This window comes from Sebastes umbrosus, chromosome 4 (genome assembly GCF_015220745.1).
Source record: "Sebastes umbrosus isolate fSebUmb1 chromosome 4, fSebUmb1.pri, whole genome shotgun sequence".
Taxonomy (NCBI): Eukaryota; Metazoa; Chordata; class Actinopteri; order Perciformes; family Sebastidae; genus Sebastes; species Sebastes umbrosus.
The window spans coordinates 20,113,692-20,137,871 of NC_051272.1; the positions used below are offsets into that span (position 1 = coordinate 20,113,692).

The 24,180-nt window shown below is 42.0% G+C and overlaps 4 protein-coding genes across 11 annotated transcripts in view; 2 read left to right on the forward strand and 2 right to left on the reverse strand.

The window, feature by feature from the left end:
* Window positions 1–15,171, reverse strand: part of pik3c2g (phosphatidylinositol-4-phosphate 3-kinase catalytic subunit type 2 gamma) — a 22,711-nt gene extending 7,540 nt beyond the window's left edge. The window contains exons 1-25 of one of the 3 annotated variants that reach the window (XM_037767791.1): window positions 15,097–15,155; window positions 12,466–12,669; window positions 11,549–12,073; window positions 11,354–11,433; window positions 10,772–10,929; window positions 9,697–9,811; window positions 9,478–9,589; window positions 8,401–8,471; window positions 8,184–8,247; window positions 7,842–7,967; window positions 7,277–7,307; window positions 6,499–6,682; window positions 6,243–6,365; window positions 5,819–5,947; window positions 5,216–5,330; window positions 4,994–5,127; window positions 4,357–4,545; window positions 2,509–2,602; window positions 2,231–2,325; window positions 1,813–1,993; window positions 1,593–1,700; window positions 1,401–1,493; window positions 646–775; window positions 409–545; window positions 142–311 (exon numbers count right to left, since the gene is read on the reverse strand). In XM_037767791.1, coding sequence (XP_037623719.1) covers window positions 142–311; window positions 409–545; window positions 646–775; window positions 1,401–1,493; window positions 1,593–1,700; window positions 1,813–1,993; window positions 2,231–2,325; window positions 2,509–2,602; window positions 4,357–4,545; window positions 4,994–5,127; window positions 5,216–5,330; window positions 5,819–5,947; window positions 6,243–6,365; window positions 6,499–6,682; window positions 7,277–7,307; window positions 7,842–7,967; window positions 8,184–8,247; window positions 8,401–8,471; window positions 9,478–9,589; window positions 9,697–9,811; window positions 10,772–10,929; window positions 11,354–11,433; window positions 11,549–12,001 — 3,092 coding nt within the window. In that variant the 5' untranslated portion in view covers window positions 12,002–12,073; window positions 12,466–12,669; window positions 15,097–15,155. Of the gene's footprint in view, window positions 1–141; window positions 312–408; window positions 546–645; window positions 776–1,400; window positions 1,494–1,592; window positions 1,701–1,812; window positions 1,994–2,230; window positions 2,326–2,508; window positions 2,603–4,356; window positions 4,546–4,993; window positions 5,128–5,215; window positions 5,331–5,818; window positions 5,948–6,242; window positions 6,366–6,498; window positions 6,683–7,276; window positions 7,308–7,841; window positions 7,968–8,183; window positions 8,248–8,400; window positions 8,472–9,477; window positions 9,590–9,696; window positions 9,812–10,771; window positions 10,930–11,353; window positions 11,434–11,548; window positions 12,074–12,465; window positions 12,670–15,096 lie in introns of those variants that run through there. The other 2 variants (XM_037767792.1, XM_037767793.1) reach the window with 2 other exon arrangements.
* LOC119486675 (small integral membrane protein 29-like) lies at window positions 12,250–13,943 on the forward strand. Its single transcript, XM_037766970.1, has 5 exons — window positions 12,250–12,262; window positions 13,296–13,471; window positions 13,554–13,579; window positions 13,664–13,769; window positions 13,874–13,943. The coding sequence occupies exons 1-5, from the start codon at window positions 12,250–12,252 to the stop codon at window positions 13,925–13,927; spliced, it is 375 nt and encodes a 124-aa protein (XP_037622898.1). The 3' UTR covers window positions 13,928–13,943.
* bncr (bouncer) lies at window positions 15,069–17,442 on the forward strand. The gene is made up of 3 exons (XM_037767798.1): window positions 15,069–15,207; window positions 15,311–16,196; window positions 16,754–17,442. The coding sequence occupies exons 2-3, from the start codon at window positions 16,189–16,191 to the stop codon at window positions 17,142–17,144; spliced, it is 399 nt and encodes a 132-aa protein (XP_037623726.1). The 5' UTR covers window positions 15,069–15,207; window positions 15,311–16,188; the 3' UTR covers window positions 17,145–17,442.
* Window positions 17,443–18,391: 949 nt separating this feature from the next.
* Window positions 18,392–24,180, reverse strand: part of reln (reelin) — a 119,607-nt gene continuing 113,818 nt past the window's right edge. For 2 of the 6 annotated variants that reach the window (XM_037766980.1, XM_037766981.1), the window contains exons 64-65: window positions 23,020–23,025; window positions 18,392–19,809 (exon numbers count right to left, since the gene is read on the reverse strand). In XM_037766980.1, the coding sequence (XP_037622908.1) occupies window positions 19,713–19,809; window positions 23,020–23,025 (103 nt within the window). In that variant the 3' untranslated portion in view covers window positions 18,392–19,712. Of the gene's footprint in view, window positions 19,810–23,019; window positions 23,147–24,180 lie in introns of all 6 variants that reach the window. The other 4 variants (XM_037766977.1, XM_037766978.1, XM_037766982.1 and 1 more) reach the window with 2 other exon arrangements.

The window sequence follows — 24,180 nt, forward strand, 5'->3', positions numbered from 1 at the left end:
CAGTATCGAATATGTACAGAACCAATTTTTTCATAGTTTTTGAACAACCTTAACAATACACAACACAAAAACACACAACTTTACAAACATGATACAAAAAAGAAAAACAACACTGAAATATATATTTTTTTATTGACTTGCCTTTTAAAGCTTCCGAACTTCTGTGCGTTGCCCATAATCTTGCCAAAGTCGATGTGAAACATGTGTCCGCTGTGTTTCAACATGATGTTGTCATTGTGTCGGTCACAGATCCCCAGGATGAAGGTGGCCACACACCACCCTGCACACGAGTGTATGAAGTTCAACACAGCCTGCGTGTACACAGTAGGAGAGTGTTACATAATGCAACAAGCAAAAGTGAATGTTCAAGCATGATAAGTTATCAAACGATTTTGCAGTGGTCGTCACCTTCTCATAGTCCTCCTTGGTTTTGTTCCACATGTGGAACCATTTCTCCAGCGTGTCTTCTCGAAGGGTGCCACCCAGACCCCACTCCTGCTGAATCTTCCCGAGGGTCACGGCCTCTGGAACCACTTCCACCAGGCCTGACAACCACATAGAATATATGTGGAAAAACATGAATTCACAGCTGCAGAGATATAAAACAATGGAAATATTAATGTGCATTCAGAAACACAAACTGACCCTGATCTTTGCCCGTAGAGAGACACCTGTAGGTGATCATTTGCAGGTCCAGCCCCTCCTGGAGCCAAACCCTGTCCATCTCACGGACTATCTGAAGCACCAGCATGTCCTGACGCAGGTTATCTCCTGTCTGAACAACACATTAATGAAACGGTTTACTAAAAAGGTTGCTTAATGACCCAGCAAGGCAGCCTAATGTCACAAGTATTGTCTTTGTGTGGAGCCATTTGTGCTTGCTGTTCTGTAACTGAGCTTTTATTTCCCCTTGTAGTTGGCCTCTAACTTCATCTCAAACCATTCCCTGTCATGTCTGTCGCAGTATAGCGCTGCTCTGATAGCATGTTGTCGGCAGCTGTGTTGTTAATATTTTTATTTGCTTAGAAAATATCTTAACAACAAAGTGCTCCTCTACTGCAACATGTATTGTTATTTTCTGCTGATTTCTGAGAGCCGGACATTTTTGAGAATGAAACCTACCTAAACAGAGCAGAACAGATAGCAGCCTTATATGGCAATTGATTATGCTGATGATGAAATCTCACGAATAAGCACCTCCTTATGAACAGGTGACATTTATCAGGCAGAAACAAGCACTTTATGAGTTTGTCCAGTTTGGTGAATCTGACTTGGAAAACTTCTGAGAGCAAACCTCAAAGACAAAAGTAAGAGACATTGAGGATAATAATAATAATAATGTTTAAATGTTCTTGCACAAGGCCCAGTGTGGATCAATAAAGCAACATATTATTACCAACCTTGCAGATGACGCTGATGTTCTTGGCCAGAGGGTCAGAGCAGATGAACGAGATCCCCAGAGGAGCAGCATTGGAGTTGTAGAACTTACAGGCCTGTAGGTGACATATCAGAGGAGTAAACACTACTAAATGGTACACAACTAGCGTGCATATTACATTACAGTGATGATATAAAACGTGTAATGTTCTTACATCCACGTCCAACGCCTTCACACGGACTGCAGGATCCAGTGGCAGACAACAGCTGACCCCATCACTGAAGAACTCCTCAATCTTCAACTTTTCTATGTTCAAAATATTCTGCAGAGAAACGCATGAAATGAAAGAAAGAAAATAAAATACATGACTTGCAGTTAGTTATAACAACGGAGGATTACGAATACATGGGCAGATGAGAGATGCGTTTACAGACCTTACGTCGAGCCTTATCGGCAGTGCGGACCTTCTCAGCCACCTGTACGAGCACAGATACCAGGCGGGTTTCGAGCTCCAGCTCCTGCCTCAGTGCCCGGCCACAACAGTGCCGCAGGGCAGCCTGAACCTTACTGAACCAACTCTGATAGTATTGGTCAGTGAGGGAATCCTCCAGCAGCCTAACAGCATGCAAAACATTAAGACATGATGCAACTTTACTGTGCACACTTCAGTGAAAACACTGAGCATCAAAACCCACAACACAACCTCACAGTCATTCCTTTTTGCAACATTACTGCTGTTTACATCATCACGAATAACTCTTCTTTATTTGTAAAACGAGAGATATGCTTCCATGCAAACCGTTGTTATGTTATCAACATTTTCAAGTGAATGAAACAACAGTAGTGTCTCACCAGTAGAGTTGCTGGGCGATCCGTATGTTCTTCAGTGATCTCTCCAGCAGCATCATCACCAGAGGTCCATCCAGCTCCCACTCACTCTTCAGAGCCTGCAGGACCAAACGACTAATCAAACCAACATCCAACCACTGAGGAATCTACAGAGTGTGCCACCTTTTCTCATATTTACACACTTTAAACCATTTAAAATAATAGTTTGGTCACAGATTCAGTAAGGATGATGAACAGTACAGTGTACAGTAATGGTTAGTGATGTGTGTTATTGTGCTCACCTGGACCAACTGTGGCAGAAACACCTCCAGCTCTCCGTCTGGTATCTGTTCAAAGTACTGAACTGCAGCCCGCCGCACAGTCTGATCATGGAAACTGAAAAAGATAAATTATAAATCACCAAACCAAACTAATGGATGCCTGAATGATGGTCGTCATCACAGATGTAATGTTGGGTTACTGGTTCTTGTCTTGTCGAGTTTATGGTCCCTACAAAACGACATTCAAAGAATGAACTATTACAAGAAAACATCACAGAGAGCATCATACAGTACTTTATGAGAGTGTTTAAGTAGCTAAAAAAAGTACTTGAGTACTGTGTTTGATGCATGTATATAAAACGCAGAAATGATTGTTGAGTGTGGCCAGCAAAGAGTGCACCTTCTCCGAAAACTGAACTCCTTTTTAAAAAATGTTCTATTGTGATTTTTAACAAGTGGTACAATACTGCATGATATATTCTGTGACATATTATGTACACAAAAAAAACAAGAAAAATAGAATGGAACATAGTGATAATAGAACAACATACAAAAGCATTTGGTTATCAATAACTGCAGTTATCCAGCTATCTTTGCTTCTTCTGTACTTGTGTTTACTTGCTTTGTTTTGTCTTGTCTCACTACCTCCATGTAAAGTGTTCTTGGGTTTCTTGAATGGTGCTATATAAATGCAAGTTCTTATTATTTAAAAATGTTCAAATACATGAAAAGACTATATAAAAAGGAAAAGAATAGTAGGCTATTGGATATGTATTTGTAAAAAATATTTTTTTTTAAAAACTTGCAGGGCAGAAAGAGCCGTGTTGAGTTGGCATGGCTAATTCTGACTTTAACCTTTTTACAGATCAGATGGCAAATTGGATTTTTTCTCTTTAATATAGTGAAAAAAAAGGTATTAGAAGTCTTTGTGAAGCCCCTTAATGAGTATTTTATATTCTCTAACTTAAGAAAGTACAGTATGTCTTTGATCCAGTGAGTAAAGGTAGGTGAGTGCACATCTTTCCATTTAAGAAAAATGAGGCGTCTGGCAAGTAAAGGTAGCACCAGCGATACAGTCGGCTTCAGTCTTACATGGTACGCAGGGGTCTGGAGGGGCACCAAAGACTATGACTAGACTAGAATATGAATGGGCACAGGTCAATAGTTTTATTCTGGCATTCTGAGATTGTTTGAAAGATGAGACCAACATTCTTGAAGCACAGGACCAGAACATTTGGGCATTAGTAGTGGGAGATAAGTTGCAATGATTACACGTCCGGGAAGAATTTATATACATTTTCTGTTTTGTCCAGTGGGTGCAATGCAGGATTCAGTTTGTTTATTTTAATATTTTTTTAATCAATCTTTTATTGAGAGTCTTTTTTTTTTAATTAGTCGGTTTCCCAGCTTGTCAGTGAAGGACATAAACAGCTGGAGGGAAACTCTGTTCCTTTTGTGGGAAATCAATGATCATATTCTGCTGCCTTCAGGACGTACTGTAGCTGTGCTCTACCTGCCTGTAAAACTAATCATCCATTACCCCCTTTTGCCATCAGACTCCTCTGTTCTTTATAGGTATTTTTTATGCCCTTGTACAGCTTTCTTCTGTTTAATTTGAGATATTTATTAATATAGTTATTACTAATTCCACACATAGCTTTTTAAGCTTATAACCTGATAGTGTGTTGAAAAACATCATATAATATTCTGCATTAACTCCTTACAGGATGCAGATATCCTGCTGCAATAATGGCAAGGTTGTAAATGAACCAAAACGCATAACAAGCCTTTCTCCATGTGTTGTGTGTTATCTATTTCTGTTGCAGCTTTGCATAATGACTGTGTCCATGTTTCTGTATGTGAACCTACCTGTCACTGAGCAGGAAGAGGGCCTCCTCGGGTAGATGGATGGGCCAGTTCTCTACAACAGTGTAGATTTCTGTCAGGTCTTCAGGCTGCCACTGGAGGGCTCCACCAAGAAGCAAGTGGAGGAAAGTACTTTGTTTGTCACTGCAGTGATGCTTACTCCAGAGGAAAGCCCTCTCATTTTTATCTAGTCTGAGAAAATATCAGGAATGTGTTCAGGGATACAGACAGTAAGAGGAAACAAGGGAATAGAAATCTCTGTTCAGAAATGAAAAGATTATTCATGTCCAAAACTTTAAACACAGCACATAAACATATAACAGTTCATAATATAAGGGCGGCTGTGGCTCAGAGGGTAGAGCAGGTCGTCCACCAATCGGAAGGTCGGTGGTCCGATACAGGTTCGTCACATGTTGATGTGTCCTTGAGCAAGATACTTAACCCGAAGGCATAGCCATCGGTGTGTGAATGTGTATTTAGATTAGACCCTGATGGGCAAAGTTGGCACCTTAGCAGCCTCTGCCATCAGTGTGTGAATGCTGACATGTAGTGTAAAGCGCTTTGAGTGGTCGGAAGACTAGAAAAGCGCTATATAAATGCAAGTCCATTTACCATTTACCATAATGTGTGTTCTACTCACAAGCAGAGGCAGTGCTTCTTAGAGACTATCAACATTTTCTTCTGCAGCTCCTCACAAGGCTCAGTGAACATGATCGAACCGGGGAGGGCGATGGGCCTCTCATACTTCCACTCTATCTGCTCTTGAAACTCGAGCTGGAGAAAGATGGGAAGATGAATGATTGAGCGGGTTAATGTGGTGTCTTTTGGTCAACAGGGGGCAGAGTTGTCCAGCGTTACTGACCTGCAGTATGACCCCGATGGCTTGTCTGTGGCTGTCATACAGGGCCGGGGAGGGAGGAGCAGGCAGCTCGTTCATTGCGGACAAACTGAGCAGAACAGTCCCCATTACCAGAGTCCTAGACACACACAGAGAGCACATGCAGTACATCATGTCACTAATTATACCATTTTGCCTAAGAGTTCAGGAAAGATTTTTTTTTATAAAATGTACATGAAGTAATGTACAAGAAACGAATATATTAGAAGTGGCGTTGATGCATGCAGTGATGCATTTCTCTTTTTTTAAACACTCTAAACACTCAAAAAATGAATTAAAGGAGCACTTCAGAAACTTAAAAAAATGGAGCCTTGCGGTATTTCAGGCAGGCACGGGTGTAATTTTATTATCGCATGTTTCAGACACCCTCCAATCATTTATGTCCACGACTTGTTGTCTCACAACAGGTTGTCCATAATTAACATTTGGCATTCATTCAGCGAGCAAGCAACAACAACACTGAGCTATTATTAGGATTTTAACTGCCTCTGCCTGTATTATCATATAGTCAAATGTGATTTTTGAATTTTAACCCAGTCGATGGTGTAAACGTTGTGGACAACCTACCGGTCGCTGTAGAGAGGTAGAACAGCCCAGCCTAAAAGCTCGGAGTTTTTTCCTCGCTTGGAGCCCTTGAGGCGAAATGTCAACATGCTCTCATACGGCAGCTGATTTACTGGAACAGGGAACACCATCCTTAAATCAAAAACATACAGTCATAAACATGTTTCTTTTTTCTGTTATCTCTTTTTACTTTACTCTTTTTTTCTGTATTTCATGTATTGAAATGAACTGATATAGATTATTTCTCATACACACACTTATGATAGAACAAAAAGTACACAGAAACAGCCTGGATCAGACGGACATTAAAGAAGTGAGGACGGTAAGTAGTCTTAAAGATAACTCTGCTGAATCCACTTTCACTTCTTTATCAATGATAATTCTTGTGAACCAGGAAAAAGGAAGTTTTGGGGGATTTTGCCCTTACATTCGGTTACACTGGATCTTGTTTCCGTATGACAAGGCGGTGCTGATGTTTTCGGAAACGCCAGTGTCACAGATATCTGTTAGTCCGTACGTCAGCTCACAGGAAACAGAGAAGGACTCATAACTAAATGGAGAGGGAAGAGAAAGCAGTAAAACCCGCTGTTCTTATCAGGGATGTGGTCAACATTTGTATCTGTGTGCACATACAAGTATCAAAATGTGTGTGTGTTTGTGAGCGACTATAAATGCACACATACTTGTTCATCCAGTCGAGTGGTAATTGGTAGAGAGCAGAAATATTGAACTGGAGGATTTCTGAGTTGTTCTCGACGTCGAGTACTTGCAGGTCTCTGGTTACCTCCTGACCTCTGAAGTCTGACTGGAAGTTGGCGTAAAAGATCTGCAGCACTTTGAGCAGCGCCTTGTTGAGCATGAGCATGGCTGCAATACAGAGAATAAACATCAGCTTAGACAATCGCAATGTCAATATACCAAACAGGTAACGCTTCACTTTAAGTCCACATATTTAGCATTTATGAGTAGTACACTAGGGGTGTCACATTATACCGGTATTGACGATAACGTGATATTTTAAAATGAAATATTGATATCACGTTAATAATACACATATGATAATATTGTGTAAATAATCCAGCACCTCTTAAATCAGTTTATATAAACATTTATTGTCACAGACTATTTCTCTAACTCCCGACACTCATATTTTAAGTGTAATTAATTTGCCAAAAAAAAGACAAAACGCACAATAAACAAAGTTAAAGATGAAAGGCACTAAAATGGAGCGTTTCAGACAGATAATATGAAAAATATGTGGTTTTTGAACATTAAAGCATGTAAACATGTTCTACTAGAAACCCAAAAAACAAGTCTGAACCTGAAAACGAGCATGATAGGTCTCCTTTAAAATACAATGGGTAACCCAGTTTGGTTATCAAATAAAAAAGCCGGAAGTACCACGAATAATCTAAAACACACTCACAACAATGGCATTGTAGTTGAGTATCAGTTACTCACCAGATTCACACTCAGACATCTCATCATGACTCTGTAAAAAAGAGATGAGGAAACACAGCTTTGTATTGTTGATCAGAGGTGTGAGGATTGAACATTTTTTGGTGCACTGTGTCACAATACCTCAGCAAAGGCATGCAGGGCTCAACAATAATAACAATAAGCTTGCACAGAGCAAATGAAATGCCACGTCATGCTAGTAAATCTAGCAACTCACCTGCCCTAAAAATAATTAAACACATTGTTTTTTTCCGGAGCTGATGATGGAGGTAGCTAAGGAGTAAGCCTTCTTATACTGCATATTGTATTGTTGTTTTTAATGTGCTCTATAAATAAACTAAACTTGAAAATTGAACCATCTCGCTTCCTTCTCGTCTTGCGCTCACAAGACAATGGTGGCGGGTAAGGAGAAAGTTTATTCCATTTCTGTCAATAGATCCCCCTAAATGCTACACACTGGTCCTTTAAAGCAGAATTCAAAAGTGATCTCACACAAATAAGACATGATTATTCTAAAAGTAGCCCGTTATCGCAAGAAAAGATTCACAAATGTTATGTGACATCCTACCAGAGGTATGGGGTTGATTCTGTTGAGCCTGCCAATGGCATCCTCCAGCTCCTGACACGAGAGCCCACACAGGAGATTGCTGATGGTGCGAACATGACCCACGAGCACATTAACGTTCATCCCCGACTGCAGACACGATGAGATCAGATCCAAGTTATAAGAGAAGTATCACGAAATCAGCTTAGGATACATCACTCTTACTGATGCATCTAAATCAGGGTACCCTGAGGTGATGATACCCCACAGTATACATTTAAAACAAATGCAATGAATCACAATCAAATACTGTTATATATATATATGATATGTGTGTGAGAGAAATAAATGTCCCAGTTTACTGACCTTACTTCTCATTAGCACCGTCACCTCTCTGTTGTAGCCATCGAGCACATTCTGCAGGCTCAACCTGAGAGAGGAGGAAAGGTTAAACACACACACACAGATGCCAAACTGGTTGGGAACCATAAAGCAAAGCTACCTTTCCGTATGTTTTCTACAAACAGACACCGGCTGACACATGACGCACTGAACACTTTACAAAGCTGATGAGGGAACTTACTTGCAGGTGTTGAAAACGCTCACAGGACGCAGGAGCTGGTAGAGTTGGCATGAGCTTCTGTCGTCCTCCACCTCAGAGGAGAAACACAGGTCGAAATACTGATTGCTGGGTAGGATTGTAGCAATTTATTGTGTAGTGTTTTTGAATATCTATTAGGGCTGTCAAAGTTAACGCAATAAGAACACGTTAATGCAAATTTGTTTTAAAGTCACTAATTTCTTAAACGCAACTTTTAATGATTGCAATCTTTAGGTTGTGGTTTGGCTCAGTTTCAAAGCGAGAGAGTGAAGATACCGGAATCATATGAAACTAGAAAACCTAAGGAATCTATTGGGACGAGGAAAAAACTGGCATGGCAATTTTCAAAGGGGTCGCTTGACATGAAAATGGGTTCTGTGGGTACCCACGAGTCTCCCCTTTACAGACATGCCCACTGACACACTGACAGCCGTTGTTGCCTGTTGGGCTCGAGTTATCCATGTTATGATTTGAGCATATTTCTTATGCTAAATGCAGTACCTGTGAGGGTTTCTGGACAATATTTGTCATTGTTTTGTATTGTTAATTGATTTCCAATAATAAATATATACATACATTTGCATAAAGCAGCGTATTGGCCCACTTCCATGTTGAAAAGAGTATTAAATACTTGACAAATCTCCCTTTATTTTGAACAGATAAACAATGAGCTATTCGTTTGTGAATAATCACGATTAACTATGGAGAATCATGTGTTTAATCAACCTAATAACTATATAATATAAATGAATAATATAAAGCATGTAGAATCATTAAATGGCAGTGAAAATGACTATAAATCTAAGGAAGCCTCAGGTTCACCTTTAATCTATTTCTGCTAAATGCCAGCAGCCATGACGTGATGTGTAAACAGAACAAAGTCAAGAAGTCAGGGTGGAGGTTTTTACAGCTACAATAACCCTGATGATAACAAGCTGGCCAGCAGCCAGGCACAGGTGTATGTGAAAGCAGCATTTCAAGAGTGAAGACAGGCCACCCCTTCTTGGTAAATAATCTACAGTGTAGGTGGGGACAGAGAAGGAGTTTGAACTGACTTACATCCCGGCACAGACGGTGTCTGAGGTTGTTCTCGTGGAGCAGTCGGAGGGGGACGACTCGTTTTAACAAGTAGTAGATCTGAATAGTCTCGTGCATACCCAGCAGTTCGTCACTAAGGACAGATCACAACATTAAAACAATGAATGTGGAAACACACCCTGTTTGAATAGAACACCACGGCTCAGAGATCAAATGTTAATTACAGCATGAGTGACTTACTTTTGGAGATACTCATCAGAGTCGCACAGTTTTAAATAAGGCTGACCACTTGTGCTGGGAGGGAGGTCCAGCAGCTGGAAGATTTCATCAATCAGACTCTTCACTGTCCTGTTCACTGGAGGAAAGGTCAGAGGTCAGAGTCCACACACACTTCTGCCAACATCTGCAGTGATTGAAGAATGAGCGAGTATTTCCCTTTTCTTTTTTTTTACTTTATGTTTTAAGATTAAAAAAAATAGTTTCAGGACCTTGGAAGCTCCTGAAATGAAGGGACATTTTACCCAATAGGTACTTTTACTTAAAATACTTTAAAGGACCAGTGTGTAACATTTAGGGGGATCTATTGGCAGAAATGGAATATAATATTAATAAGTATGTTTTCTTTAGTGTATAATCACCTGAAAATAAGAATCATGGTGTTTTCATTACCTTAGAATGAGATGTTTATATCTACATACGGAGCAGGTCCTCTTCATGTAGCCGGCCGCCATGTTTCTATAATAGCCCAGAACGGACAAACCAAACAGTGGCTCTAGAGAGGGCCATTCATGTCTTCGCATTAGCCACCGTAGTACTCCTACACGCTTGGCACATGGGAGAGGTTTCAGTTGGTTGCAATCTGCAACCTCACTGCCAGATGCTGCCAAATCCAACACACTGCACCTTTAAGTACACTTTGCCAGCAATAATATGTGTTTTTTACATTGTGGTATTGCTACTTATTTACTTAAACGACCAGTGTGTAGGATTTAGAAGAGGACCCGCTCCCTATGTGGATATGAAGGGCTCATTCTAAGCTAACGAAAACACGATTCTTTCAGGTGATTATACACTAATGAAAACATTGTTAAGAATATTATATTCCATTTCTGCTAGTAGGTCTCCCTAAATCTTACACACTGGACCTTTAAGTAAAGGATCTGAGTTCTTTTTCAACCACTGCAAACATCAATGAAAAAGCGCAACTACGAACAACACACACTGTACAGTAGTAGAGGGGCTAATGGGGCTTAAATCTCCTAATTCTCCTCAAATGTATTGTAAGTGACTGTAGTAGTGTGTTGGTTAATCTTACCTGTGGTGGGGAAAGGGAGCTGGTGGTTGCCCCACTCAGTTGCCACGCTGACAGTCACCTCCACCTGCTGCAGCAGGGCAGGGTGGATCTGTAACACTCGACTCCATACCACACCTGAGTTATTAACGCTGTCTGCATACCTGTACCGTGACATCAGCCTGCCACAGATGGTAAAGAAAAACAGGTTACCAGAGTGAAAATGAAAGTATGATCACAAATATGTTCTATACTTAAACTTCATGTGAACGTGGTGAAGTCATCGTGAAATCGCATTTCTGTCAGTTCATGAAGATAAGTCACCATGTGAAGATTATTTTTAACTACAACTGCAAATGACCCAGCAGTAAAAAGCTACATACATACATACATACATACATACATACATACATATATACAGTGTATATACAGTATATATACACTGTATATATATATGTTTTATCTGTCATTTTGAGAGTTATGGTGTCCTAAGGGTGGATTCTTTTAACAAAACCTTTCAAATTCATTACACAGTATTATATATTTAAGATCGTATTGAAAGATTAACTACTGTAAATCTGCAGGAACTCATTTTCATGCTCTCACTTGGACGTTGCATCACAAAAAGAAGTCAGCGTCTTGGTGCTGCCTTGTGGAGTGTCTGTTAGTTTGATGGTAAATGGGTCCTGATGTGAAAAAAAGAAGACAAATTGCACGCTAAAGCGTTTCCTCTGACTTTTCCCATTTTAATTTGGGTCATTTGATTCAATCACAAAGGAGCTTCTTGTCTTTGATACTCACATGATTGTCTGTTTCTGTAGTGGAACGCATCAGTCTGTAAGTGGGTTGAATGAGGTCAGTGGAAAACTGCTTCATGCTGCTTCTGAGGGGTTTTCGTGGCCTGGGGGGAACCGGAGGGGGTATGATACCTTCTCTACCTGAGAAACTCGCACTGGGAAGCCTGGGTCTGCGTGGAGGCGGAGGGTGACGGGGTGGGGAAGGCCCATTTGTGCTTTGGTGATCTGTATTCCCAGGATCTCCTCCCACTTGACCCCAGAGGTGACCTTGGGGTTTGGGTTCAGTTGGGGATATGATCCCAGCCAAGCTGGTCTCGTACACATTTTCTTCAGTAGAGGGGTCAATGGTCTCGTAAAGGTTCATTCCAGACAGATCCTCAGTGAAAGGCGAGGGGAGGTCAGAGATGATTGCATCTTGTCTCTGGATTGTTCCATTTCTCCTCTGAGTGGGATCCATCACATTTTAGAAAGTCATACACCTCCTGTTTCAGCACGTCCTCACTTCATAGCAGAATGGAAGAATGCAGACCTGTTAACAAAATAAACAGAATTAGGATAACATTAGTGTATGAGACTTACTGCAGGCAGGACAAGTGAGCTGTTTTATGTCTGGAGTCTAACTGAACCGGTCTGTTAACGCTGGTCTAATAATTAACAAGCTTTCAAATCTTAACAGGAAATCCACCGGTGCGCGCCACTAGAACTATGACACACTGGTGTAAAGTGAATCATAAGACATAAGTCTTCAAAACCACCATTATCTTAACATTTGTTAACCGAAATTAAAATTCTGCTCTGCCAAAACTGTATACCTCAATAAAAAAAGAAGACTTTTCACATTACTAAGGATCTCACATTCACAGTTGACAAACTTTATCTTATTGCAAACTATTCTGAGCTTTTCTTTTGTTGACAACTTACCATCAGAGCTCTGTTAACTGTGTCCCTGTTCACCCATCCTGTGGTGACGAGGCGAATGAGACCATGCACAGCTAGTTAGACCTGTACAAGGTTTGGAAAGCTTCCCATCTGTGTTTCCTCACCCCTCCCACTGTCCCTCCTGTCCTCCACTTCCTCCTCCTCCTCCTCCCCTTCCTCCTGCAGCCCACAACAACTTTCCCTCTGCTGGAGTAAAGAGAACATTACATGTGTGTACTGTATATTATGTAGTTTGTTAAATTCACAAAACAATCCAGATACATTTAAAGCTTTTCTTACATATTTTGACCCTCATTAAAGCAATCACCACAATAAATCTTACCATACCAGTGTGCAGTATCTACTCCTACTGGGAAATGACAATGTATTTTTGATTAAAAACAACTGCGTGACTACTTATAATGTATGTAATAAACACATCTATCCAGTTCAACCAAAACAACATCCACTCCTCACTCAGGAATGCAAGTGGGCAGGTTGAGGTATGCGAGCACCGTGTTTTCTCGTGAAGGGAAACGAAAGCAGCTATTAGGAAATGTGTGTTCACGTACTCTACATATGACACATAAGGTAAGATTGTTTCTTTATATCTGAGGATTGTTTAGGACGTTATTCTTTTTACTATCAGGTCATTTGAAACACTCCTCTGTACTGATTCTCAGATTATAAATCTCTCAGTAAACTGTGCATGCTGTTTGACTCTCTAGCAATAATTAGGAGTCTTCCTGGGGTTTAGAAAGCCCAACATGGCCTTTCAGTGGGAATGACAGCAACCGCCCTCCCCTGAATGTGTCACAAAGGTGTCAGCTGAGGTGCACGGAGCAGAGGGGTGTACTTTGTGAGGGAGGAGATCAAGCAGAAAGAAATGCTTTCCAACAACACAACTCCCCACATTTCACCCTTCAAACCCAAACCTGCTGGATCTCCTGGTTTCTACGCTCTCATCCCCATTGTACTACTCATACTGATTGGATGTGTGGCGGCAGTGGTAAGAACAGCTTTGTATATTTCATTTCACATGACTGCATCATAGGTTTATCTTTAAGTTCTTATTGTTGTGTTCTCTTCAGGTTTGTTATTTCAGGAGGAGGTCAAGGTGAGTTCTGTGGTTTATGCATCACTTTCAGATCCATTTGGTGTCTTTTATGCTCTGTCATAATTTGGTTTCTTATGTATGCAGATTAGACGAGATGCGCCATCGGCTGATTCCTCTGTACAACTACGACCCCGCAGAGGAACAAGATGAGTGGGTCGACACCAGCAGGGAGGAGGAGGAGGAGCTGGCTGTGAGCAAACCACTAAAACTTACACAATATACCTACATTTTTATATCATATACATGGGTAGTAAGGAACATTTTAATTTATCGAGAATGTGTTTTTCTTTACAGGAACCTTTGTTTAAAGTGGGAAAGCTCTCCTTTTCATCAGTCTATGGAACATGAACAGAAAACGAAGAAAGAAAAACAGATGTGGCCGATTAGAGGATGATTTCTCCCTTTAGATTTGGATGCTTTACAAATAGAGACTGGCCACTTCATAGAGTGTAAAAACAACATATGGGTGGCATTAAACAGCTACTAGGACAACAATTTCTTTCCTCATGACATCCCCCAGGTTGGGATCGCGAAAGCTTCAGAGGGGATCGCAAGGCCTTCTTGATTTTCCTCAAAAAGTAGACCCGGGACTAAAATGACCAGGAACTTCTTGGTGGAAACTTGGCTTGGCTTATATCTCAGCATTTCGTTTATTTCTGTGAATAAAACTAAATGAAATTGTTATTTTTAATGTTTGGATTATTATGTAAGATATAAACTTAAAAATTAGAAAAGCATGTTGAAAAAAATCCTGTGCCTCTGTGTCCTCCGGTGTTCTTAATGGCATCTGCAAGATTTCACAGAAGATATTTCTGAGGAGAAGAGATTTTTCTGCAAGATTTCACAGATTGTGATTGGCCAAAGTCTTTTTTATCAAAGATTTTCTAAAGCCTGAAAACAGAGAAATGAGGAGGTGCAGAAGTCGGGTTTTCTCTCAGAACACTTAAATTACAAATGCTGGAAGGTTTTGCCCAATGATGCCAAAAACATTCTGCCTACTGCAGGTTTAAGTATGTAAGATTGTTAAAAAAATAATTAAATAATACATACAGAGGATTGTATTGAAAGTTCTTATCCATCTTTGATATAATATTCACAGGAAATAATCTGCTCAAAGTTCACCCAAATTGCTCGTTTAACACAAACCTCCTGCAGTTATTATGTTCACTATTTGGGCTAATTGTACAGTTTACCAGTTGTTCTGTACTGTTATTGTTATGCATTGAATATAATATGAAACATAAATGAAATGTGTCACTTAGTCAGTTTACTTAATGATAGAAAATGGGTCTCTTAATGTCCCTTAACTACTGATCTATGCAGAGCAGCAGACAGTCTTTTGCCTCAGTTAAGATTTTATTTTTAAAGAGTGTACAAAGTGTTTTGAAGGATAAAGCAAGATGTTATTTTTGAGCAATAAACTGAAAGCTAAAAAATCCAATTCAAAAGCTATTTATTTTGTGTGTGTATTTCTAAAATGATTCATGGGTTAAGCTAAACGAGCTTCAGAGACGCACCTGTTTCTGCTTGGTAATCAGTAGGATTGCTTTTATTTGGAGGTTCCTCAGGTCAACACATCTTCTTGTTCTCTTCACATATGGAAAGATGGGAACACAAAGAAAGAACAGGTAAACATTTTGAAACCCTCCCCCAAAAAAACTTCTGAATGTGACTAATTATATGAAAGTATGTTTTCAGTCTGTTTCATTTGTGTGTTTGGATTTACATTAGTCTGGACGTCCATCTGTTGGGGTTCCTGTTGGCCGCAGCTCTGGTCCTCCCCGCTCTGAGTCTGGACAGCCTGCTGTGTTACTTCTGTCCTCTGAACCACACAAGAAGGTCCTTCAACATCACCACCAACTGTCTGCCTGGTGAGCGCTGCGCCATCTCCAGAGGCTACTACGGCTCCTTCCAGGCCCTGTCTTCTCAGGGCTCCTTGGACGCTGAACTCTGTGGCTCCCATAAGATCACCTCTTATTGAGGGCTCAAGTTCAACGTCAGCCATACCTGCTGCTGCACAGACAAATGTAACGGCCAGCCAAAGTCTGACACCAGCCTGAAGAGGCTACTGGGGATGATTAAAGGCAAAATAGATCGCACTAACATCACTAATACTCTCAGTGAGGAGCCTTGGGATTCATGTGCAAATTACACATCATCAACGAGCACCGTATCACCTGCCACTGCATCATAGAAGAGCTTGTAGGAGACTGGGGAGAGGCCTGTTAGCCACAGGCACTTAACTCAGTCTCCAAAAGGTCAACAACATTTGGTCAAATGTTTGTGATTATTAGTATTTTTGCTAAATGAATGCATCATGGTCAGTGTTTTGTGTGATTCCATTTTTGCTGCAGAGAGAAAAAGGTGGACTTATCAGCCATCCTTCTGGTATAATAGAGTATTTCTGTGGTTACTGATGAATGCAGCAAAATAAAAGCACCATGATTAAGCCTCCCACTTGGGTGTAGTTCCTTTGTGTAGATTTTACAAGCAGGTGTGCTGGGAGGTGTGGCCTGTGCAGGAAGATCTGGGGTCGGTGGTGAGATTAGAGTTCGGATCAGGTTAAACTCTGAAAAGTTTTGCCTGTTTGACTGGAATTAAAATCTTTAATGTGCAGGTGAGTCTTCATAATACTTTTTTTTTTTTTTTTTTAAGTTGCATGCTGAAAATGTTTCTGCCATCACTTCCTCATTTTGAATGTGGCAATCAGTGGAGATCACTGACACCTGTTTATAAGAAGTTAACTTTCTGAATTTGTCTGGCTTCAGTGAACAGAAAGATGACAAGTGATAAAAGACGACACTGATTTCACATGTCAAAGTTAATATATTATTCATGTGGAGTTATGCAAAGCCAATCAAAACTGAACATCTTTTGTGACTCTGGAGGAGCTTTGAGAAGTGATGTGACTTAATCTTGGCTCTGAGACCACAAATGTTTAACATCTGCAGACTGGGAAAGTGTAATATGAAATACTGGCATTTACAAGGCAGAAAGGGTCTAGATGAGTTGCATTATGGGAAGTGTAGAACCCAGTGTCTTTTAAATCCCTGTCTTTGTGGAAGTGCTGTACTAAACTGCTGTTCTCTTTAAGTTTTGTGATTTTTAATTTGCTGTTATTGCCACAATATGAGGTCATTAAAGGTCAGTAAAACGCCTCTCTTCAACTTGCAGGCCGAATGTGTTGCAGCTCCTTCACGTTGCCGTGTTGTGGCTCTACCTTCGCCTCCCCTCGGTGCTCTGTGAAAACCTGCGCTGCTTCTTCAGCCCCGTCCGGGAGAATGAGAAAACAGTTAAGCTCAGTGTGACACTGTGCCCGATCGATGAGCTGTGCTTCAAGGGAGAAGGTCGCTACGGCAACCACAGCACCCTGTCGGCCAGGGGCTGCATGGCGCAGAAGGACTGCAGCCAGGTGCACCAAATCCGCAACAAAGGAGTCATCTACCACATGAGCTATGACTGCTGTGCTTGGCCGTACTGTAACTCCTGCCCAGGACTCACAGCCAAATACCTCTACATCATGGTAACACTTGTGACTGTAGCTGTGATGGCCGGCAGCTTGTGACTAAAGACACCTGACGCGCTATGTTGCGAGCATCTTTAAGGGTTCATGTCAAAGGGAAGATTTTAGATATTTTAAGTTTCTATCCTAAGTGAGCAGTGCTCAGAGGCATCTCTGCAGCCTCAGCACGGAGTAATGCAGATGGCCTGTAACAGTATGTGGTGAACGCCCAGTCTGAAGACACTGAGGTGTGCACCAAGATGATGCCAGAGATTTCAACATGTTATTTTACAATATGTTTAAAAAAAGTGTTTTATAATGTTTTAATGTTTATAAATAAAAATTTGAATAATAAGTTATATTATACTCTTTTGGATATTTTCAGGCACTTTTCTTTGTCACACCAACACACACACAAGACAGAGCTGGTGATATATGTTTCTTATTGTCAACAAATATGTTTCTATATCCCTATGAAGCCTTGAGTTCGGCCTTTTGGCCAATGCTATCTTGGTTATTTGCAACCAGAAGTGAAACAAGAGGGTGGCGCTAAGTACACTAACTAACCAAATGCTGAAAAAGACATTTTTAGGATGGTTATAACTAACTTTCATGAACTGAAAACACACTGTGAAAGGGTTAAAGTTGTAAGACGAAAACACAGACAACTCCAGACCGGACAACGTCGTGGTAGCGACCTGTCAATCACAAGATAGCCACGCCCTAAAGCATACCCTGCTTTATGGTCTATTTGACTCTAAATGGGACCATAATTTACTAAATGAACATCATGCTGTATTGAAGAAGACTTGAAACTAGCGATTGAGACCATAAACTCATGTTTACAATGTTTACTGAGGTAATAAATCAAGTGAGAAGTAGGCTCATTTTCTCATAGACTTCTATACAATCAGACTTCTTTTTGTAACCAGAGGATTCGCCCCCTGCTGGTTGTTACAAAGAATGCAAGTTTAAGGCACTTTCTGGGTGACGGTCCTTTATCACACTGAACACGGGCACTGTAGTTTATTTTGAGTTGATCCCACATACAACTATCCTGCTGCTGTAAATACTCACTAGAGCACCAAATGTGTATTAATTTGTGGCTGAAAATAGTCCCTAAGTGAAATTAAATGGTGCTCTTTGGTAGGATCCAATGGGCTTGTGGCTGAGAGCCACGGACAGGTAAGAGAAGTCGGAAAGTATTGAGAGACAGACCAACTCATTGTTGAGATTTGTTGACAATAAGCAAAGTAATAAGAAATACCAGGCTTGTCTTTTAAGAGTAAAAGAGCAGCTCAAGCAATGTGTACAGTATGAGGTTTGGACAGTTCTTTATTTCCCTTTTATAAGGCTGCTGGGTCTCCCCATAGTGGATATACATATATATACAGGAGATTGCTATACTGGAGTTACACTGAGGGCAGAGGGTCCATATTACACAGACTTCAAAAAACAACACTAATAGAGCCTCACCTCCAGGTATCAGAAATCAGCAGAGAGAGAGAGAGGGGGTGGGGGATGGGAACGGGGGGGAAACAGCACATGAGAAGAGGGAAGAGAAAGAAGAGGGGAGATGATGCAGTCTGACTCGACTGCCTAATAACTTAACACTAGAAAATAACATACAGATTTCACGCACAGTGCATCTTAAATAGGTTACGTGAAGAACCATTTACCATAAATATCTGTATTTTCGGGAACCAACATATATAAAAAATGATTTTTAAAAAAAAACAACAAAAATGTTCAGTCTTTAATTTTTTTTCTCCTTTTCCCGTCGTGCAAATCGTTCTTTCGTTCCTTCTTCCTGTGGAGGCCGGGCGCTTTTTTTTCCACCCTGCCCACATCCGTTCCAGATAAACGAGGAAAAGGAAACAGAACCCAGCACCCCCCCCCCCCCCTTAAAAGCATATGAATTAGTAGAAAACGAACAAACGAATGAACAGAACACCACAGTCAACTCATCACAAAAAGAACCCACAGACACACAGAACAGCAAGAACACAGTACTCGTTTTTTTTTTTCTTTTTTGAGCTTCTTCATCACCGCTATTCCTTTTTAATGGTCAGTATCATCGTTGCGGTCTTTCTCCTGGCCTACTGGTTCGGCGGCAGCGGAGTGGTCCTCCCCCCGACGGCTCAGTGGAACTGGGAGGCAACTCTCCAATCGGCTGGTCAGTTCAGCAGTGATATATTATCTCTCAATTTCACAGTGTGGTAGGAAAAAGGAGGATGAGGAGGAGGAGGAAGGGGAGTGACGGGGAGGTAAGCCAGAGGGAGGGTTATCGGAGGGGAACAGGAACCACAGCAACAATTAGAAAACAACTAGAAACCCCGACCGTCCATGAAAAAAAGTAAACAAATGGCCGCTTCACTCCTTTTCTTCTGAGTTTCATTCCCGCCGACCCGTGTGGTTGGGAAGGCCATGATTGGCTGGCGTAAGCTTGATTGGATGGCCTGTGTTTGTGGCGGAGGGTAAGGAGAGATGAGTGAGGGAAGTCTAAGGCTGACTGGAATCCGCTGGTGGACGGGACTCGACAGGGCGATATGTCGTCAGGAGCAAAAGGATGGGCGTGGCGGGTCAATGTGTGATTGGCAGGTCAGAGGGCGAATCCCTTCTTGGTGGGGTTCAGGCACGCTGTTGCAGTGCCCGCCTCTTGCGGCTGTAGTAGTGACGCGCGCCGGTCTGTCTGGCAAAGTTCATCATGTAGTTTTGTTTACGGGTGCTGCAGGGATACAAAGACAGTGAAAGAGGGAGGGGGGAGGAAGAGGAGGAGCGTAAACGTTAGTGACCGAGTAAAGAGCACTACAAATCCACACATCCACATGCACACACTCTCATCCATGCACGCAAACGCACAAATGGCTGAATGCAGCGTTCGTACTCACTCACATCCACGGTCATGCTGGCGTTTTCTAGCCATAACCTCAAACACTCAACACCTCATGGCTCGGAGAGAATGGGTGGCGCTACTCTACACAACTGGATTTGATTACGATCTGCACGAATGAGATGCAGCTAGATGGTGAACATGGCGGTAGAACTATCTAAGACCAAATGTCACAGGACAAGACATGGGACACAGAGTCTACAAACATACTACCACAGACGCTACGGGGGGAGGAGGGGAACTCTGACACTGAGTGTTTGAGGTCAGAGATATCAGCCGTCACTGGGAGAAAAGAAAAATAAGTAAACCAAGGCCATACAAGTGCAGGGTTGTGAGCAGAGAAGGGGGTTGGTTTTGAAACTAAGAGACACAGAGGAAAGCTGCGGAAGATCGCTGTTGCTTAGCCTGTTCATTGCCTCTTCCATCCAGCAGGGCGGTGCCAGTGAGCCAGGAGTGCAGCCAGGGCAGGCAGGGGCCTCTGCGAAGCGGGGGGTGATCGGGAGGGGTGGGGGAGGGGAGGGTGTGTGTGTGTGTGTGATGGTTGATGCTGCGGAGGTGGATGTGTGAAGGCGGATGGGAGGGATGGCTGCTAAACTGCATGTGTTTGAGAGTTTGTGTATTCTGGTTTCTGATCAGAAATCAGAGGGTGGTGGTGAGGAGGAGGGAGCTCCTGGCTCAGTCATGTTGTTGTTGTTGTCCACAGACAGACAGCCATGAGTGAAATAGGGATGGAGAGCTGTCGCAACAGTCGATCCGTAAAGCCATGCAAGGAGCTGGATGGAGGAGGTTAGTCAGATGAAACTCTCCCACCAAAATGGGCCTTCATTTGAAATGTGAGATGCCCTGCATTGCAACTGATGTTGGTAGATGAATGAAAAAAAAAAAGGATTTCAGTGCTTGGGCTGGAGTGTGATAAATGCTGGACCCTCAAACAGCAATCGTTTTCAAGTGGGATCACTGAACTGTGCGTGTCGGCTTGTAAATTAACAGCTTGGTCAAAAACACTACAACAGTTTGCAACAAAACAAACAGATAAAGGTATAGTGATGGATTACATCACACATATACAACACAAACACAGCACCATTGACATTTGTATTATGTAAATTATTATATTAAAATGTCTTTTGTGTAAATGGCACATTCAAAATCAACGCCATTGATCAGCGATATGTTTTCACCCGGTGACATTGTGTTGAACCCTTTTAGAGGATGCAATGTCATTTCAAAACGGTAAAATAAAACCACTCAAGATTTCACTGCTCGGTTTATGCCTCGGTTCACTGTGTAGTTGTGGATATTGTTTTGTCTCTTAAAGCTGGAGTGCGGGACTTTTACATATAAATGAACGTCTGTTGCATTCAAGCCCTTACAAAACGAGGTCACACAATGTTTATTAAGCTTATCGCCGCCAAGGAAGGCTCTATATTTTGTAGTATACCGGAGTTGTGGTGTCTGTGGTGACTTTCCCACGCTGGAAATTATGTTTTTGTACGTCGACCAGCCAGAGATAAAGGGGGCAGGATGTGGGGAGATACTTTCCTCTATATCTGAATGTACAAAAGTATAAACCATAGAAATAGATTAGGAGTAGAACGGACAAAAATGCTGATTGTTGTTAGTTGTTATGGTGACAAAACACATCAGTATGTCACAGAGCCGAATCGACGTCTGTTAAGGCCAATTCATACTTTCTTTCTTAGTTACTTATAAAAGGGACTGGCGGCATGGCGGAACTATCGCACACACAGAAGTCAGCCTGCTACAATGGTTGCAATAGCAACGGTACACATAAAAATGGGTGTTGTTTTGATTGGTGATTTGAATGGGAATGTCCATTCTACTCCTATTCTATATCTATGGTATAACCACTGTAAGCTTTACAAGATATTTATTTATTTTTTAATTTTTTATATGATTTCTATTACAACCTTTAATCCCCCTGGCATGTTTGTAATTGTAGACTCAAGTTGTATACACACGAGGCATTGTAAACTCGTTGTATAATTGTCTCCATAAAGTTGGTAAAAAAAAAAGAGCAAGGGGTGGAGAGACCATGGATTGTTTAAAGAGAACTGGATACAGCGTTGGAAGTGGGCTCACGTTCATTCCTATGAGAGTTACTTGACTGCCGAGTGATAAAGTACGCAGCGTTTTTCGCATCCATTGGGCCCATAGAGCAGGCACAGTAGCACTTCCTTTAACTCCGCCTCCCAGCCCTCGCTCCAGCCTCAGTCTGGACCTCATTCACATGAAAAAATATGGATTCAGCTGTTAGTGTATTTTACAACTTTTAGGCCCTAATGATTTAAATAAGGGTTATTCAAGTGTTCGTACTGGGATGTTGATTTACCTAAAAAAAAAATGATCCTCTGATATACAGACGTCTCTTTCCCAATGTAAGTCTATGGGAAAAAGTCTTTTTTGGGCCCAATGGCATTACGTGACTGATACGGAAGTTGTAATTCCGCAGTTTGGCCAATACAAAGATTAGCTTCAAAGCCTGATGCTCTTCCTGAGGGCTTGTGAGAGCACATAGCGATGGAGCAGCAGCTTACATGACAGAAGCTATGGCGGAAAATCCTAAGTTACTGGAGTGGATGCTCCAGATAAAAACGATACTCAGTCGGCGTTCAGAGGGAATGATTAAAGTCAAAATAAGAAGGCGATCGACAGCGAGGACAAACTCTCCTGGGGGCGGGTGGAGATGCAGTGTTTGTGTAATTACACTCACTGCCAGAAGGGGGAGACAAAAGTTCCTCACTCCAGCTTTAAGATCTGTGTGTTGGATCATTTTGTCAGCGAGCCTCCACCTGGACACCGTGAGCAGCTGGCCTGCTTGTTGACCTGCCTGGGGCTTGAGTTAAGGCGAGGGCATGAAGATGACCGTGGTGATGATGAGGAGGGCCGGGTGTGTCGGTGAAAAGTGTGGGAGGGTGTGCACAGTGTAACAGGGAGAAGAGAGGGGTTGGGAGGAGGGTGAGGGAGGGGGGGGGGGGGGGGGGGCGGGGGAGGGCTGCATTCAGGAAGAGGCGGAGAACTTACCTCACACTACAGCCATGCCAGAGGGAGCAGAATACAGAAGAGAGCAGAGGTTAGAGCGCGAGAGGGGAGAAGCAGGAGGAGGGGACTGCTGTCTCGCAGAAAGGTCTGGGGGGGTAGGAGCCCCGGCCTGGGGAGGCAGGGGCCCAAAGCGGGGGAGAAGGGAGGAGAGAGAAGAGGCATAAAGATAGTCAGAGGTTCAAAGAAGAAGAAGTGAGGAGGAAAGAAAATGGAAGAAGTGAGGAGACAGCAGAGAAATGTAATGAAGATGAAGGGAAAGTGAGAGATAACCAGAGGTAGAAGAGAAGAGCAAGATATACAGCAGTTATCCATCCGTTGTATGCCAGTATGGGAAGAGGAAAAGAGAAAAAGGGAAAGAGCAAGTTTTGAGGAAGGAAAGGAGAAGGAGGAGGAGGAGGAGGAGGAGGAGGAGGATGAAGTCAGGTAGGATACGATGCGGCACAAGCAGAGGAGTGAGCATGACCACATGATCAAACACATCAGTGACATTAAGCAGCAGGGAGGAAAGGCGTGTGGAGCAAAAAAGAAAGAGATTGAGCAAGGGGTAGGAGTGAGAGGAAGAAATGTGTGAAGGAGTGGAGGAGTGGTGAACAGAGAGAAATAAACAACAGAGCAAAGTGTGAGGATCACGGTCACTCTTTTCAGCAGACACTGTTGAAAACCGTGCGAGAGCGAGGGGGAGGGAGCGGGAGAGGTCACGACCACGTAGACCAGGGACAGCTCAGGTTAGGCATTGAATGTGTGTGTTTGTGTGTGTGTGTGTGTGTGCAACATGAAATATTAAGAGTGCCGTACGTGGTTGTTGTACGTATGCAGCATTTGAAATGCATTGGGTACTCATCTGAATGAACAATCAGAGGGAACATTGCTCTGATACCCACAGCAACATGCAGAAAATGCATTCGAAATGCTTTATGAGAAGAATATGCTAGCTGAGTATAGACCATGTTCATGATATCTTCAGTGCCCTGCAGAATCTCCAGCTTTGCCACTTTGATTTGAAAACTCCTCCACATAAAATTTTTTTTTTACTGATCCTGGTTACGGACTAAAATGTAACATGAATGTAAAAAGAGAGAGAAAGAGAGAAACAATCAGTGAATCAGAGCAGGGTGTCCGAAAGTTCCAAATTAAGGATGAATA